The sequence below is a fragment of the Panthera pardus genome, unplaced genomic scaffold, assembly GCF_024362965.1.
Source record: "Panthera pardus isolate Hobbes unplaced genomic scaffold, ASM2436296v1 HiC_scaffold_24, whole genome shotgun sequence".
NCBI classification, from domain to species: Eukaryota; Metazoa; Chordata; class Mammalia; order Carnivora; family Felidae; genus Panthera; species Panthera pardus.
In genome coordinates, this window is record NW_026526810.1 from 61,664,009 (window position 1) to 61,682,346 (window position 18,338).

Sequence of the window (18,338 nt, forward strand, 5' to 3'; positions counted from 1 at the left end):
AATACAGGCTAACATGCCAATAAATAAAACTCCACCTGAAGACAAGGTCATGTTTAAACAACAACAAAAAAAACATGAAAGAAAATCCACATCATTAGAGAATCAGAAGATGTAACCAAGAGAAGAATTCAAGCTTAAGGAACTGTAGAAAGAAATTTAAAAATTAGTGTGGTTGATAAATATTTAAAGAGCTAAAGATAGCTATGGTAGCCATAAAGCAACACTTGCTCTTTCATTTTTTTTAAGGAGAGTAGATATGGGATTGACAAAAACCACGTAGTGATTACAAAAGTTAAAAGCATTCATTAAAATTAAAAATCCAATTTGTAGGTCAAAAAACAGGCTAGGCACAGCTGAAAAGAAAATTTATGAATTGGAAGGTTGATTTCAGGAAATTAGAATGCAGTACAGATAGAAAGGGATGGAAATAGGACCAGTTAAGAGATACAGGCTAGAATACAAAGTTTCTATGTAGCATCTACAATGTTCCGGTGAAGATGATAGAGAAAATGAGAAAGAAGCAGTAACAGAAGAGCTCTGAAACCACGTGAGGAGTCAAGGCTTTTTCAGTGCAAGAGGTGCTGCTCACCTCCTGTGTGCTTTAATTTGCAGTCGGATGACCCAGCAGTAAAGTGGCAGCTGAACCTCTACAAAGATGTTTTGAAGAGTGAAGAACCTTCCAATCCAGAAAAGACCGTAGAGCGTGTACAGAGAATTTCCGCAGCTGTCTTCCATCTGGAGCAGGTAAGGCACATCTGCCCTGAGGACTGAGGAAGCTAGACTGCCCTGGAGACTAGAAAGCTGATCTCTACACTCAGCTCTTAGTTAAGTGTTCTTGGGGCACCTGGATGGCTCAGTCTAAGGGTAAGCATCCGACTTCAGGCCAGGTCATGATCCTGCTTCATGGGTTCGAGCCCTGTGTTGGGCTCTGTGCTGACAGCTCGGAGCCTGGAGCCTGCTTCAGATTCTGTATCTCTTCCTCTCTCTCTCTCTGCCCCTCTCCTGCTTGCACTCTGTCTCTCTGTCTCCCAAAAATAAGTAAATAGTAAAAAAAAAAATTTTTTTTAATGTTATCATAAGACCCAAAACCAGGAACAAGTATCATCCCAGCTCACCTCCACATGTCATCTTGGTGCCTGGTGGTAGCAGATTCCTCAATGCTTTTCCCTCAGAGGTTTTCTTTCTTTATTTTCTTTCTTTCCTTTTTTTTTTTTTTTTTTTACAAATTTTTGCCTTTAGATCAATGACCCCTTCAAATCCCCCTACCCATTTGTAAACCTTCTATTAGGCAATAAACATACAAAAACAGGAGAAGGCAGAAAACCTAAGACCTCCACAAACTGAGTCATTTGCTCCTGAGGGGCGCCTGGGTGGCTCTGTTGGGTAAGCGTCCGACTTGAGCTCAGGTCTTGATCTCACGGTCTGTGAGTTCAAGCCCCACGTCAGGCTGTATGCTGACAGCTCAGAGCCTGGAGCCTACTTTGGGTTCTGTGTCTCCCTCTCTCTCTGCCCCTCCCCCACTCGCACTCTGTCTCTCTCTCTCTCTCTCTCTCTCAAAAATAAACAATAAAAAAAATTGAATAATTTGCTGCTGGGTACCTTTGGCTGGCTGTGGTTGAGAAATCAGAACTCTTGCAGGGTTGTGAAGCCTTAGCTGCAGGTGACTCCCTCGTGCCACCCAGTTAGCCTGGTGTGCACCTACCCTTGTGGTGTCTTCTCAGGTCGAACAGCCTTTGAGGTCCAAGAAGGCAGTCTGGCACAAACTGTTATCAAAGCAGCGGAAACGGGCAGTGGTGGCCTGTTTCAGGATGGCCCCTCTGTACAACTTGCCCAGGTAAGTATTCTGTCATATTCTTCTGGCATGGGAGCCAGTAATGGGAATTAAGGTTTCCTCCCTCAGCTGTGCTCCCTTGTGGCACGAACACCCATGATCCAAGTTTTCCAATGGAGTTTTCCATAAATGGCGCCCTTACAGTCTGCATGTAGTATCATGGGCTATTAAGGCAGTCAAGGTAAGCAGAAAAACTGAAAACACATGTGATTCCCTAGTGCCCCATGCCTGCCTTAACTCCCCATTTTACACCTTAAAGTCAGCCCAGTTAGCATATGGAAGCTCTTAGTTTTACTGAGGTGGGATTCTTTGTGAGGATGTAAAGGAACCCTGGGAAAAGGAGGGTCTCGAAAATGCTTTACTCAGAATCCATCAACAGATCAAACAATGTATCTATACTGAGGTACTTGGATGGCCCCAAAATTACTTTGTTTCCTCATCAGCTACAGAAATGTAACTTGAGAATCCCTGCACACAGTGTCATCACCCTCAAGATGAAGAAAGGGCACTGGCTAAAGATGTCGTAAGAGGCCAGTTATGGGCATATTGCCTTATCTATGTGGTCAGTCTATACTCTGCAGTCAAAAATATGTGAAGGCTTTTCTGAAATGTACTCCCTCAACACAGGGCAGAGTATCAGTGCAGATTGGATAAACGTTGACCACTAACACTTGACTCGGTGTCATTGGCCATGTGGCGGTTCTCCCATCCTCAGACTGATTGCAGAGTCAACAAGGTCGGGCCTGTGACCAGTAAACAAAGCTGGTGATAGAATATCAGCCTCTGCTTCATCAGCTTGCAAATCAGTATGAACCATCCTCACCTGGTCAGGAAAAATAAACTGACTTGGAAAGGCATTTTCTGAGTGTAAATAAATGTTCCCTTGGACTATGAGCTAACAGACGATTCCTAGGCTTGACACTTGCTTTCAGCAGATTGTGTTTCTTGGCCATCATTCATTCTGTGACCCTGTGTTGAGCCAATTGGCCTCCTGAGCTTTCCCATTGGGGTCTTTGAAGATAGTGAAGATTGATGACCTCTGAGGCACACACCTGGTCCTCCAGGACTCTTGAGAAAACAGACTAGTGTCTTCGGAAGTAGAATTCATGAATGAGAAGCCAAAATTTTAAGTCAAATAGTCGTGGGTATGAAGGCCACTAAAGTCCTGGCAGAAAAGTGAAATTCATAGCCCAGTAGAGAAGGCAAAAATGCACAGGATTTTTGTCTGTTTCCTAGAAGTGGTGAAGTATCCAAAGGCATCGGCTTTCCTCTGTGGTAGAGGCCCATGCCTCATGTGCTAACTGGGTCTCCGGGAGGACTCTGTTCTCAGCACATGTCTCCAGGGCCAGCCAGGCAGAAATGAAATCTCACAAAACAAGCATTTTTTTTCCTAAATCCTTTGAAAATGTTAGTAGCGTCCTCTTAGGTTTCGGTTGCTCCTTCAGCAACCCTCTCTACCCCTGTACAGGGAACAGTTAAGTCCAGGAATTCACTGTGTCTTTGATGAAATGTGGCCAGGCCCACCTGTAACCCAGCTTTTTAGAGAGTTTGCCTTGGATTTCTCCCCAGCATGGAGGATTGTAGGTATATTTTATAACAACAATAATAAAAACGGAGAGGCTGGTGGTGGAGACCACTTCTTTCTCCACCTTGTCATGATGTAAACTGCATGGAGTCTTCCAGATGGAAGGGCTAAAGGGATTTATTTTATTATGTGAAAACTGTTTCTCTGATGTTAGTTTTTAAAAGACAACCTGTGTGCTTTTCTCCAGACACAAAATTAACAATTTCTTCCTGACCACCTTTCAACGGGTTTGGCTGGAAAAGGTTAATGAAAAAACTCAGTATGACAGGCTTATACCCATTTTAATGGTAATGTAACCTGTGGAGAGACCCACTCACTTTCTGCACACTCCTCCTTTCTTGATTCATGATTTAACATTACCATAAACACACAAATTTGTACAATTTTTAAGAAGACCTCTGATTGGTCAGAATTCGAAGAAAGACGGCAAGGGTTGTGTTCTTCCAGAAACCAAGGTCAGGTCTTAGATGACTCTGATGTTGACCTGCATCTTATTTTTTTACTCGTTCCCTCTCACCACTATCCTCACCTCTGGGAATCAGTTAACCACGATTCAGTGCCATATTCCCAGGAGTCAGTCCTGGCTTTTAGAGAGTAGGTGGCTCTTGACAGTTACTCAGTGTTCCAGGGCCACCACTGGAGTCCATGCGGCATACAGAAGTGGTGCTCGAAGCATAGCACACCCAAGTCTTGCCTTCCTAACAAAAGCCGGAGCACCTTGGAGGTGTCGTTGCTTGGAGACACTGCAAAGGACCCATGCTTTGCTGCTTTCGATATATCTGCGGCTACACCACTCGCCGTCGGCATTACTTAAATGGGATTACCTGGACAGGTTATTGGCCAAAAGGGATAACCACGTTGCCATATTAACCAGATACTTCAGGATTGTGTCTTGGCCCAATGAATCATTTCTCATTAGAGGAGAAATGTGATAAAGACCCCTCGTGACCAGAGTAGGAATTCAGTTACCACCAGCTCCCCCCACTAACCATGATTAGTTCATTCAGAAGGTGTTCCAGACATTCGGGAACTGGCATGTTAGAGGGTTCTGGTTTCTTTGAAATTAATGCTTCTGGTGTACTTCCGGCTGCCCTGACCAATCAGAAGGCAAGAATTGTACAAAAGTCTGTTCTGCTTACTAACCGTTAACCACCCAAACTAAAACAAGGTGTGCCATGGATCCCTCTTGACCTCACTCTCACCCCTTCCGCTCAGGCACCGCTCCATTAACCTCTTCCTCCATGGCTATCAGAGATTTTGGATAGAAACAGAGGAGTATTCCTTTGAAGAGAAACTAGTACAGGACTTGGCTGTAAGTACTGACTCAGCTGGAAGCAGATATGGGTGTGAATGAATTTGACTTTTGTATTCATGTGTGTGTGTTGTAACAGTTAAACATTCACAAAGAATCGGATGTATCCGTTGGGAAGGAACTAACTGTGTAAATTCTCAGAGGAGGCCCTGCTAATGGTCGTAGGAGCCAGAGGATGAATTTCACTTGGAGGTGCTACTGTTACCATCCTCATCATCATTATTAACAACTAATATTTCTCGGGATGCACAGCCATGCGATGAAAAGTTCACGCTAAGTGAAGTTTTGAGCACCATTGGTTGCAGGAGGCCACCCCGTCCTAGCCGAGGCTCTGCATTTCTGGCCAGTAGCTCTGCTTTAGGGAAGGCACATCCAAATCCCCTTCCTGCATTTCACATTCCTGTATCTGGCCCTTCAGAAAACGTGTCATGCCCCGTCTCTAACAGACTTCATGCTCTAAAACTACTTAAAACGACATGCAAGGGGAAAAAAGCTGACTGCAGAAGCACCACAGAGCCTCGTCCTGGTTCAGACAAAAAATAAACCCTCCATTCCATTGACCAACCCATGGTTCTTTTTTTCTCTTTCCCCTTACTTCCCCCGCTTATTTTTTCTCTCATCCCTTAGTCTCTCTGTTAATCTTGTTCTGTGTTTCTCGTATCCAGTCTTTTGTTTCTCTTTCCCTGTCTCCCTTCGTTTCTTTTCCTTCTCCTCTCTTTTTTGCTTTTAATCCTTTCTCTCCCATTTTTCTCCCATTTGTCTTTATGCCCTTCATTCTTTTCCTCTACTCCCATCAGTGAGAATGACGGCTCTTAAGTTTTCCCAGCTTCTTGATGAGGGTGAACTTGACAGTGAGCCCTGCCCTTCAGAACCATTCACGCAGCCTGCGTAGCTCTCACAATTTACTGAATATGGTATGCCCTGCGGGCTCTGCCGCTGCTAGAAACTCCCACCTCTTGCATCAGCTGCTATTTCCTTTTCCATAAGAGGAGATTGAGAAGAGTTAAAGAGGAGAAACTGCCAGGCTTGGAGCTCCAGGATGACATCATTCAGGAAGAAGATTTTAGAATCAGCAGTGAAGTTAGGAGAGAAATGGATAGTTAGCAGACCCCAAATGGCCCCGGTGTTTTATAACTCCTGCCCCACCCCTAGTTCCAGCCCACCTCTCCAGGAGAACTTTCAAGTGTTGACCGAGAGGTCCAGCCTCTCGGGGAGCTGTCCAGAGCCTCCCTCCTGAACTCAGGTGCCCAGAGCTTGCATGAGACTTCTGCTCACTGGAGTCTGTAGCTCCTCCCTTGTGGTCAGGCTTTTGCTTTTCCTTTCATTTGGTTGGAATTGAGAATTGCAATGTTTCTTTGGCTGGAAATATATATATATATATATTTACGTCCCAAACCTTGCATCCTTAAGGGCTTCTCGTCCAGTGATAAACATACGACATAGTGGTTTCTCTCTGTGCTTTGATCTGACGCACTGTGTGCCTTGCGCTTTCCCTTCTCTTTGTTCGCATGTGGTTGTGTGGCTTGTGCTGAGGTCCATGCCTAACACGTGTCTGCGTTGGTTTGTGTAGAAATGCCCCAAGGTGGAAGAGGAGGAGGAGGAGGAGACAGACAAGCACCCAGACCCACTTCATCAGATCATTCTCCATTTTAGCCGCAATGCTCTCACAGAGAGGAGGTCAGCACCAGCAGAGCGTCCTGCTTCTCAGAAGCACCGGGAGTGACTGTACCAGCCCCACACCTCCATCCCACAGACGGCACTGCCTGGAAAAGGGGTGCCAGATTCAAACAGTTCTTCCTGGCTGCCCTGTTGTTGGCCATCAAGAACCATCCGGGGAAACTACATAAGCCACAGCCCTCTCGTCATAACGTGAGACACTGAGGCTGAAGAGAAGCCTGCAACTGTAACCTTGATCCCTGTAACCATCAGCCAATGCTGGTGCAGATTTTCAGAGCGGTTTCTAAGAATCCGGGTGGGGGAAGGGGTTTGTTCATTCACTCACTAGTACATATAGTTTAAGATTTCTGTGGCTCTTAGTCTTTTCTGCTGAGTCCAAAAAAGAGCCTGCTAAATATTTCCTCCATTCTTTCCAGCAAATTGGAAGACGACCTCTTGTACACCTCCTATTCCAGCATGATGGCCAAGGTACACCTGAGTTTTCTGCTCTCATCGTCTCAGTCTTTCTCTCTTCCCCTTTGCCTCTTCAGACACACGAAAACTGTCATTTTGAACAGCAGGGCATAGGACTTGGTCATGACATGGACTCCAGGCACTGCACAATTCATGTGCCATAGGGGTGACATTAGCAAACCATTCCACCATCCCCCTCAGGAAACTCGGAAGCATTGTGGAAACAGTGGGTGCCAATGGCTCAGTTCACCCGGCAGTTCCAAGCCAGCTATATGGAGTTTAGGTGTATAGACTGTCTTTGCATTTTCAGTCAATGTTCAGAACATATCCAAAAACTCAAACACATCTGTAGGTGAAGGAAGTTCAGTACATTTGGAAACAGGCTTTAGACACTGGAATGAGAGCCTGTGCTCTGGCAGAGGCAGAGTGACATTGTTCCTATGTCACGTAGAGTGACCGTGGCCTCCAGAATGCTGAGTGGTAAGGGAATTGCTCCTTCTCAAATGTGAAACCTTCACATCAGGCAGAAAGAGGGATAAGTTGGGGTACAGGAGCACCTGTTCCTTTAGCTGCTGCACCACAGGGTCATGATGAGAAGGAGCACTTTGGGATTCGCATCCTAGGTGTCTCCAGTCTTCTTGCCAAGCCCCGAGCTCTTGTTTGGAAAGGGACAGCTCCCTGCACTCTTGCCTCCCTTTACACCAGAACTTTATATGGTGGAAGAGTTCAGGTCTGTGGTTAAACCAGGTAGGTCCCTGCTGGCTCTGTGAGCTTGGTGTTCCCATTTCTCATTTCTGAACCCCTTGGTAGCTGCAAAGATGACATTTCGAGTAGAATGTTGCCCTGCAGTGGTCAAAATGTTCTTGGCTTACAAAGTGCTGAGGTCCTGAGGTGCGTGTGAATTACATCCTGTCCCCTGCCCTTGCACAGTAGAACAGTCTTGTTTATTAGGCTTATCTTTAACTTGTTTCCTCCTTTCCCTGTTCCACGGAATCCAGAGTTGTCAGAGTGGGGAGGACGAAGAAGAAGAGGAAGACAAGGAAAAGACATTTGAAGTAAGTTTTTACTAAGATTGAAGACAGGGCCACCCTCCAAAGCCAAAAGCAACAATCAGACCTTCAGAGGTGGGTGCTGACATTAACCATGTGGCTCGCCCACCACGTGTATCTGGTGACAAGCACACAGGTCTGCGTGCATGGAGCGCATGCGTTAGCCATGGTTCTGTTGTCTCTCTTCCAGCCTAAGGAAAAGTAGCAGGCACCCAGTCAGTCCACAAACCCCCCCACGGGTTTGGTCTTCTGGGAAATTTTGTACTCCTACTCAAATATGGTAGCAACAGGAGCGAGAGAAGGACAAATTCAAACGTCTAAACATGAAAGCTGAAACCAATGGAGACACTAGGGTGATTTTTGCACTATTATTCTATAAATGTAATTACTAGCAATTTTGATTTTGAGGCATGCAGGACTCAGAGTCTCCCAAGATAAAAACCCTATTAGTTTACTGGTACCCTTTTTATAGACACAGTAGACAACAGTGAAAGTAACTATAATTATAGTTCTGGAAGGCCTTGACATTCTAGGATTCCATATTTGGTAAAGTCTCTGTTAATGGTGGCCTGAGCATTCTAAAAAAAACTTTTTTTAATGTTTATTTATTTTTGAGACAGAGAGAGAGCATGAATGGAGGAGGGTCAGAGAGAGAGGAGACACGGAATCTGAAACAGGCTCCGGGCTCTGAGCGGTCAGCACAGAGCCCGACATGGGGCTCGAACTCACAGACTGTGAGATCATGACTCGAGCTGAAGTCGCACGCTCAACCGACTGAGCCACCCAGGCGCCCCGGCCTGAGCATTCTAGATAAATGGGTGTTCTCTACATTCAGGCAGATTTGCTTCACCTGAGCCCTCAGCAGTTTTCACTGTATGTTGGAACATTGAAAACAAACACATTTTCACCAGGGGTCACTTCCTATAATTATAGTATTACAGGGGAATGGGCTATGTTTCCTACCAGTGCAGAAAGTGGGAAATTCATCATCACCATAGGAGTGAATTGTGGATGGGCAGTTTTGGAAAGCTGAATAGTGTCTGAAAACCAACCTCAGATGTCTCCTCTGTTCAAAATTACATGTGTTGCCTTCCTTAAGCAGATTCTCTCCCTCAGTGTACCTTACCATGGCAGATTGCCTGAGGATTAATAAATCTTCCCTTGCTTTGTTTTTTGTGGTTGTTTTTTCTTTCCAGGAGAAGGAAATGGAAAAGCAGAAAACCCTCTACCAACAAGCTCGACTGCATGAGCGTGGGGCTGCAGAGATGGTCCTCCAGATGATAAGTGCCAGCAAAGGTGATTCTGTGATTTATGGATGGGCCCTGTAGCTACCACAGTGATAGCACACTGTGCCACAAAGTCATTATTAAAGAGTCCCAACAAAGCCCAGTAGATGTGATTTACCCTCTGTTTCCTTGGTAATTCAATCGAATCTTCACCATGGCAGGTGAGATGAGCCCCATGGTGGTTGAGACTCTGAAGCTGGGGATCGCCATTCTGAATGGGGGCAACGCTGGTGTACAACAGGTACTGGGGACTCACAGTTGGTAGTGCACACTTCCCAGGGTATCCCCAGTTGGCAGCTGTCACACTTCGGGCGAGAGGTGTTGGCTCTGCTACAGCGGGAGCCACCCAGAATCACCTGTGCTGGTGTTTTGCCCTTAGTGGCCAATTATATCAGAGTAGCTGGGAACATAGATAAAACCGGAGCTAGGAGGCTACAGATAAATGTATGCTTGATAAAGAGGGTTTATCCATGGTTCAAAGAGAAAAACATTTAATTTTTTCATCATCAGATGATTTATTTCTTGTACAAACAGGCTCTGAAGGAAGTTCTCTAAGCCTTAGGTTTTTATTTTAATCATTTTATGTATTAGCTGTCTTCCCATGAGCAAGGAGCCCAGTCGGTTAAGTGGAGTTCATAAACCTCACACACCTGTTTGTCCATTCATTCATTTGTTTATTCGTTCATTCAGTAACTGTATTGTGATTGCTGACAACACTAAGGTCAGCCTCTGTTCTGGGATGAAGGGTACGGCAGTGAATGAAGCAACTACAAACTCTTGCCACCACGCATTAAATGAGAACACACGGAAGCCTAATGGGGAGCTCCTGGCACATGGAACTCATTCAACAATCTGAGTTGAAACTGGTCGAAGGAGACAGGAAGATTCTGGTGTCTCCAGGACCCTCCAGGCTCTGCCTGAAATCATCTGTGTGCCCAGGAATGTGACATTTCAAAGACTCTTGGCATTCGTGAGGGTTACATCACAGAGAGATGTAGCCTGTGAGCACTTCCAGATTTATAACTACCATTATTGTACAGAATTTTTCCCAGCCTTTCATTCTTCCCAAACCAATTTGTCACGAAAGAACTTCCATTTTCTAAGACACCCTTCACTTTCTCTTCTCTTCCGTCACCACCCCATCAGTTGATTTTCTTTTCTTTTCTTTTCTTTTCTTTTCTTTTCTTTTCTTTTCTTTCTTTCTTTTTTACATTTTTATGATGTTCAGACAAAGTTACTGCCTTCCCAGTAACAGAGAACAGAGGTAACAAAGTCTGATTGTGAAAGACAGTGAACTCTCAACTGGGTTCATTACTGGCTAAGCTCCTTGCTCCAGGGTACCATACTGAGCACAGTCCTGGTGCTTGTTCCCAAATGGGAGAGACTTTAAACAGTAAATCTGTGAATGCCCATGGTCTCCTATACTGCCCTAGCACAAATGCCAGTGGATCTTTATAAAATAAAATGTCCATCCAAAGAGATTCTGGTTCCATAACAAGAGGGTGGGGCTCAGGCACATGGAAAGGTTTGTGTGGTTCTAATGCTTACCCAAGATTACAAACCACCTGGATATGACTCTATGTGACTGGGCTTGGCATTTCTCCACAACATTTGGGAGGGTCAGTATTTGTGGCATAATTTACATTGCTTTTCCTTTTAAAATGTGTCTCCCTTATAGAAAATGCTAGATTACCTAAAGGAGAAAAAGGATGCTGGATTCTTTCAAAGCCTTTCCGGCCTTATGCAGTCTTGCAGGTAAATATGGGGAAACCACCTATAGCGTTTTTTTTCTGTTCAGAAGAAAGAAGAATGGGGTGAGGAGGAGCACAAAATAGAATATTTTGTCAAGGAATTGTTGAGGAAAGACCTACCTGCCTTAGAAAGCTAAAAGGATGGGGATTGTTCCTCCAGTCTGTAAGATTACGTTCAAAGAGCATACAGAAGGGAAAATGTAATCTCCATTGCACACACACACACCTGGTTCGGTTTTTTAATTACCTTTACCTCCTTTTTGGGGGTATGTTGTTTTTCTCAGAGCTGAGTGTTTCGCCTAAACATAAATCCTCATAAAAGTCAATCCAGAAAAGAATGAAAAAGAGGAGGAATACCTCACTAGCACTCTAATGCTGTGTTTTCCTTAGACCCATTAGGCACTTTGTTAATCTTCATCCTTAACAATTCTTGGACCCTGAGTAAGTATGGGGTGGGTACATATTTTGACAGATCCGTTTCGACAGAGGGACATCCTAACCCAGGAATGTTTTGCCATAGCCTAAAAACCAAAGCATTAAACTTCACACTTTTATTACCATGTGTGTAAGCGTCACCTCATGGCTGACCCCCTGACGAATGAACAATGTGTAGCCAAAGGTCATAAGGTTACCATACTTGCTCATTTTGGAAACAAGCTAGCAATCTTTCCAAGGAAAGTGTCAGTTTATCCTCTAAGATTCATATGTATTGTCTACAACTCATTCTGAAAGAAATCAAGGTTGGGACACCTGGTGGCTCAGTTGATTAAGCGTCCAAGTCTTGGCTTAGGCTCAGGCCATGAACTTACAATTAGTGAGTTCAAGACCCACATCAGGCTCTGCATTGATGGTGTGGAGCCTGCTTGAAATTCTCCCTCTCCCTCTCCACCTCCCTCTCTCTCTCTCTGCCTCCCTCTTTCTCTCTCCCTCCCTCCCTCTCTCTCTCCCTCTCTGCCCCTCCCCAGCTCATTCTCTCATGTGCTCTCAGAATAAATAGGTAAGCTTTAAAAAAAAAGAAGGGTGCCTGGGTGGCTCATTGGTTAAGCCTCCGACTTCAGCTCAGGTCATGATCTCATGGTTTGTAGGTTTGAGCACCCCCCCCCCCCCCCCCCACATCAGACTGTGCTGACAGTTCAGAGCCTGGAGCCTGCTTCGAATTCTGTGTCTCCCTCTCTCTCTGCCCCTCCCCTGTTAACTTTCTGTCTCTTTCTTTCTCTCTCCCTCTCTCAAAAATTAACAAACATTAAAAATTTTAAATAAAAAAAAAAGAAAGCAAAGTTATAATTATCTAGCTCATTTTCCTCTAATTAATATTCTTAAAAATAGAGCATTAGGCTTTGCACTTAAAAATTTGCAGGATGGACATTCTTTTGGTGGAGTTCATAATTTTGCTAATCTTCTTTGATGGAGTAAATATCGCACCCAGGGGTTGTAGGGAGCATATTTGAGCTGCAGTACAATCCCTTATACTGAGCTCCATTTTTCCCCCACCAATAACCAACCCATTTATTACCTCTCTCAGGAAAAGAAAATGTGATAGTGTCCGACCTGACCCACTCAGTGTAAGATAGTACATGTGGACTCAGAGATGCCAAAAATCAAGGCAGTCCAGTTCCATATTGCCCATGAAATTCTCAATTAAATTTCTGAGTGTTCTCTTAGTAGTCTGTAATACTTCCTATTACTAAACTCATTTATAATGATGGCTTGGAGAGACAAGTGACATACCTTTAGAAGCCAACTGAGTTCTCACAGAAGTTTTAGGATATTTTTATGCTTTTCTACTGATTATAAAAATAATATGTATTTGTAAAATATTGAAACAGAGAAGTTAAAACATTTGAAATGGGTGGCTTGGAACACTGTAAGGGTCAGAAATGTCTCCAGATTGTCTGCTGAATCAGAACTGCTGCTTTAAAGCAGCTATGTCCAAAGGCCCTGTTTCCCTTGACAGCAAAACCCAAATAGAAGGATGGTTTTATGTTATTGAGAAGACCCTGTTTACAGCAGGATCTGAGAAAAACCAACAATATGGCAGTAGGAATTTTCACTGTTTTCTCTTTATTTATTTATTTTTTTAACGTTTATTTATTTTTGAGACAGAGAGAGACAGAGCATGAATGGGGAGGGGCAGAGAGAGAGGGAGACACAGAATCGGAAGCAGGCTCCAGGCTCTGAGCCATCAGCCCAGAGCCCGACGCGGGGGTTGAACTCGCGGACTGCGAGATCGTGACCTGAGCTGAAGTCGGACACTTAACCGACTGAGCCACCCAGGCGCCCCACTGTTTTCTCTTTAAAATGTATCTAAGTTGCAGAAGATCTGTGGCTCCCTAAAAGGGGGAAGAAATGCTGGATTTTTCCCTAATGTCTTTCCAATCCAACGGTCATTTCCTTTGCCCAGTGGTAAAAGGAAGGCAAAGTTTTGTGGACTCTTAAAGGACTCAGCCACAAGCTACCCTAACAGCTAGATTTTTGTGAGACCTTATATGATGTTCTGTAAAGTCTCTCAGAGTCGGGAAGGAGTTAGAGCCTGTCACAGAACTAAAATGAGTCCTAATTGGAAATAATATGATTATACATTGTCCTCTTTATCAAGTTCTGTGGTGGTGCTCGTGGCTCCTGGCTAAGTAGGATTTGGTGGTGGCTGTGACTGAGAAATTTGGAGAAAGTGTGGGAACAAGAAAAAAAAAGGGCCAGCTTATTACAGGTTCAGGAATACTACGGACACCGTTGCCCCCCGAAAGCTTCATCCAGCTACTGTTGGCTTCTGAATGATGCAACAATTCTAAAAGGGTGTGACCCTTTGAAATCTGAAATTTGTAGCCCTTTCCATCAATGTTCATTCTGAGCACTAAAAACTACCGTTCCTTGTGATTCTCAGAATAGGTAAATGCAGGAGGTGAGAATTAATTAGTGCAATTTAAAGTCAACTTTCTTTTGGGAGCTCTTAGAAGCAGATTATTCCAACTCTACTTGAGAAACCTTTCTAAATTTTCACGCGTAAGAAAGGGCTCAAACTGGACAAACAAGGGCAGTTGTAACTCTTTCTGACCATTCTCCGTGCATGTCTGTGAGCTGTGGGCGTCCTTGGACAACACCGCTTGGCACAAATCCAGGGAACTGTCACACTTTGAACCACACTGTAATGTGTTAGGCCATTTATGGTAATATAATGACAAGATTCTTAGTCAATAGGTACAAGTGACGTTAGAAATCCATTTTCCCGGCGTGCGTAGCCCTGAACCTTGTTTCCTCTTGTCTGTTACAAGTGTCCTTGATTTGAATGCATTTGAGAGGCAGAATAAAGCTGAAGGCCTGGGGATGGTTACTGAGGAAGGAACACGTAAGTAACGAATGAATGTGAAGGCCATTCTCTTCCTGATTTCTTCGTTAACTATTTCTGGTTAGAGCCCCTGCTCGGTGCATCTAAACGTGCAAGGGTGTGCTCACTTTCGGCACAATATTTCCACCGGTAGCTTTGATAAAGGCTGGATGTGTCCATAGAGCCAATCTTAACTAGACACAGTTTATCATGGTCCTTATGATTTTTCTTACTTTTCATTCTTCTGTTTTTCTCTTATCCCCAGTCATTGTCCGTGAGCGTGGTAAGTCTGAGTTTCTGGCCCAAGTTGTGTACCATGTATGTGAGTCCCCAGGGACCTTACTTAGTTGCTGCAGTGCGGACACATTTTAGGCTTGGTGGTTGCATGTGAAGCTTAACTCAGCAGTTCAATGTCTAATTAAGGAACTGTCTTCCATCTGTAAAGCATGGGTGTGGACTGTGAACCGTTACTGCCCTTAGCCTAGCTGTTTTCCTCACAAATGCATGGGGGGTGGGGGGCTGAACATTTTAGCTTTGTTGGTCATTGCATTTTGCGGCCTCAGCTCCAGGTTAATCGGGTTTTTCCCCCCTGCAGTTAAAGTTCCCTTTCTGAACTGTTCTGACACAGGCCCTGTATCAATTTTGCTGCTGTTTTGCATCAGAAAGTGTTCTGTGTTGAGAAGCCAAACAAATGCTCACCAGTATTCTGTTTTCAAGGTGAAAAAGTACTCCAGAATGACGAGTTTACACGAGATCTCTTTAGATTCCTGCAGTTACTTTGTGAAGGACATAACAGTGGTAAGTGGAACAGATTGATTTGTCAAAGGAAAACAACATTCAGGTGCCAAATTATGATTCAGCTCAGGATGCCACATTTAATACAACCAGCTGTTGGCTGAAGGACGACAGCTAATCCATTCCTAAAAAAAAAAAAAAAAAAAACACCTTATGTAAAAGGAACTTTAACGTCAGGGCTGATGTTATTTAGTGCCACCCAGGCTAAGTTGCTTCCAGAAGCTTCAGATGGTGAATCTAAACACCCTCCCCTTTCTGTCAAGTCCCTCAGGGCTCATTAAGTCCACTTTCTGGCATCACCAGGGTGGGGGGGCTCAGGGCAGAACTCTGTCCTGCAGGACCTGCCAGGACCCAAACAGGATGGCCTTGTGTAAGGCTTTTCACGTAGCACGTCTCTTCTGAGTTCAGCCGAGGGGACTTGCCCAGCTCCCTCGGCATGCTGGGAACAGGCTCTGACCCAGCCCTGGTGTTCTCAGACTTCCAGAACTTCCTGCGGACTCAGATGGGCAACACCACCACTGTCAATGTCATCATCAGTACCGTGGACTACCTCCTGCGTCTGCAGGTGAGTGGGTCTAGGATGGTGGCATAGGGCTCACGTACGTCTCCAGAAGCTGAACACAGTTACCATGGGGTCAGGGAAGGCCCCACGTACAGTCAAGCCCCAATAAGAAAGGGATTATAATTTATGTCCACACACTTAGGGGAAGTCAAACACCTAAATATGTGTGTTTGAAGACTGAAATAGGGAACTTGGTTAAATATCAAATCATCTGTTATAAAATGCTGGTTTACTTCAGTTTTGCCAGTGAAAACCTCACCGCAGTGCCCTAGAGCCACAATGCATGGATGCATTGAATGCATGAATGAAATGCATGAATGAAAACAGATTTTTTTACTAGGAAACAGAGGTACAGACGAGGGTGGGAATGAGTCTTAAGAAGTCACTTTGTGCTTAGGAAGTCACTCGGTTCAACTGTTGGAAAGAATTCCAAATAATATCAGGAAAATCTACACAAGCATAAAAAGATTCTCTCTTCTCTCTGCTGACTCTTCACCCTGGTTCCGCAGCTTACAGTTGTGACCTGGAGCCATCTGTTTAACCTCCGTGTGTTCTAATTTTCTCATCTGTAAAATGGGTAGCACCCATCTCCTAGGACAGTAAAGATGGAGAGGTTAAACGTATGCAGTGAGTCAGAACGATACGTGGCTCCTAACAGTGTCAGCTGATGTGTTGCCTCCATTGTGCCCATTTTTTGGATGATAATCATTATTGCCTTTAATGTATGTTTTTCATTGTGAGTAAGTTGTCCTACATCATGGTCACCAACGTCCAGCTGAACACTATCCTCTTTCCTATCTGTTCTTTTTTAAAGGGGTATATGTACATAAAAGACGCTAAGGATGAGATATGTCTGCGCTTTCTCAGAGTCCTGAGTCTCTCTTTTTCTTAATTTTTTTTAATGTGTGTTTATTTTTGAGAGACACAAACAGAGCATGAGTCGGGGAGGGACAGAGAGAGAGGGAGACACAGACTCGGAAGCAGGCTCCCGGGTCTGAGCTGTCAGCACAGAGTCCAATACTGAGCTCAAGCTCATGAACCATGAGATCATGACCTGAGCAGAAGTCGGATGCTTAACTGACTGAGCCACCCAGGTGGCCCGAGTCCTGGGTTTCTATCTCTACAAAGAGGTCATGGAAATGTAGGATTCTCTTGTACTCTTCCTGAACATTGGGTTTAGCATCACGGACTGAAATTTGAGAAATACTAAACTCTACTTGTTTATTCTTAGGAATCAATCAGTGATTTCTACTGGTATTATTCAGGGAAGGACATCATTGATGAATCTGGACAGCACAACTTTTCCAAAGCTCTGGCAGTCACGAAGCAGATTTTCAATTCTCTTACAGAATACATCCAGGTATGTGCTATAGAATGGATGCCTGAAAACAGAACATTTTTAACATTCTCATGTTCTGTATCCCATACAGAATATTTGGATGCATATATGGACTGTGCATCTGGCCCTAGCACTGACAATATTTATCGACAGATAGGAGCCAGTTGTACGAGAGAACTCCCAACAGCACTACCCTCTATGAGAAGCTATAGTTAATCTCCCTCTCCGTGACCTAGTCATAGCGTTGTCCTACTCTGCATTTATCTAGTTACGTTTTCCTTTCCCTTCTGGACTGAAAACTTGCTGCAGGCAGAAAATTTCTCATTCAATCTAAAATTCTTCATTTCTAGCACAAGCAGCACATCCTAGGTGTTCAGTAAGCATGGAGAATGGAGTGGAGTAATTGATAGAATGAAGGAATAAAGGTATAAATGGGGTTATCCTGAGTCTTTAGATCAAAAACAGAATTTATGACAGCCTACTAGTTTCTCAGAAATTCACTCTGTGGAAAAGGTAACTTAGCACATAAACTCTGTCCAGTGGCAGTCAAGTCTAGAAATGAATTTCAAGTTGAACATTCAGATCTTGCAGTGCTCTTTCTCTGTTTACAACAGCCTGTGGTCATTGCCTACAGTGGTCTAACAACTGTAAAAACAGGGTGTACTCCGGCATAATTTTCTATGATATCAGTAGCCATATCATAGTCCTCTGGGATGTAATACAAGATATATTTTATTTTATTTTATTTTATTTTATTTTATTTTATTTTATTTTATTTTATTTTATTTTATTTTTACCTTTTTTTTTAACATTTATTTATTTTTGAGACAGAGAGAGGCAGAGCATGAACGGGGGAGGGTCAGAGAGAGGGAGACACAGAATCTGAAACAAGCTCTGGGCTCTGAGCCGTCAGCACAGAGCCCGACGTGGGGCTCGAATTCACGGACCGCGAGATCATGACCTGAGCTGAAGTTGGCCGCTTAACCAACTGAGCCGCCCAGGCGCCCCACAAGATATATTTTAAAAACCATCTCATGAGCCAACCAGCACACTCCAATTATATTTGCTTATTAAACTACATACAGAACTATCAACTTGAAAAGGAATATTTTAAGGGAGAGATCAGCCCTTGTTTTACTCAAGGATTGTAAGAACATGGCGAGAGAAACGTAGAAGCAGGTGACTGATCTGAAGGGTGACAGAATGTGAAATACCTGTGAAGGGCATTGAACAGATTTGACAGGCATTTGATTTGCTCTCTGTGGAACCCATTCTAATCTTCAGAATTTCCCTTGGAGCACTTAACCCAAAAGGGAAAAAAAAAGCTTATTTTTGGTGAATGTAAGTTTCTTACAACAGCTGGTTTTGTTCCAAAA

At 44.0% G+C, this 18,338-nt stretch overlaps 1 protein-coding gene across 1 annotated transcript in view; it reads left to right on the top strand.

Annotated features, from left to right (window-relative positions):
• The window catches only part of RYR3 (ryanodine receptor 3), a 524,284-nt gene that overhangs the window by 473,174 nt on the left and 32,772 nt on the right, over nt 1–18,338 (top strand). The window contains exons 72-85 of the mRNA XM_053889214.1: nt 613–744; nt 1,722–1,834; nt 4,632–4,728; nt 6,299–6,405; nt 6,822–6,873; nt 7,857–7,913; nt 9,104–9,203; nt 9,355–9,434; nt 10,872–10,948; nt 14,214–14,287; nt 14,532–14,549; nt 14,984–15,064; nt 15,538–15,626; nt 16,855–16,983. Coding sequence (XP_053745189.1) covers nt 613–744; nt 1,722–1,834; nt 4,632–4,728; nt 6,299–6,405; nt 6,822–6,873; nt 7,857–7,913; nt 9,104–9,203; nt 9,355–9,434; nt 10,872–10,948; nt 14,214–14,287; nt 14,532–14,549; nt 14,984–15,064; nt 15,538–15,626; nt 16,855–16,983 — 1,206 coding nt within the window. The remainder of the gene's footprint in view (nt 1–612; nt 745–1,721; nt 1,835–4,631; nt 4,729–6,298; nt 6,406–6,821; nt 6,874–7,856; nt 7,914–9,103; nt 9,204–9,354; nt 9,435–10,871; nt 10,949–14,213; nt 14,288–14,531; nt 14,550–14,983; nt 15,065–15,537; nt 15,627–16,854; nt 16,984–18,338) is intronic.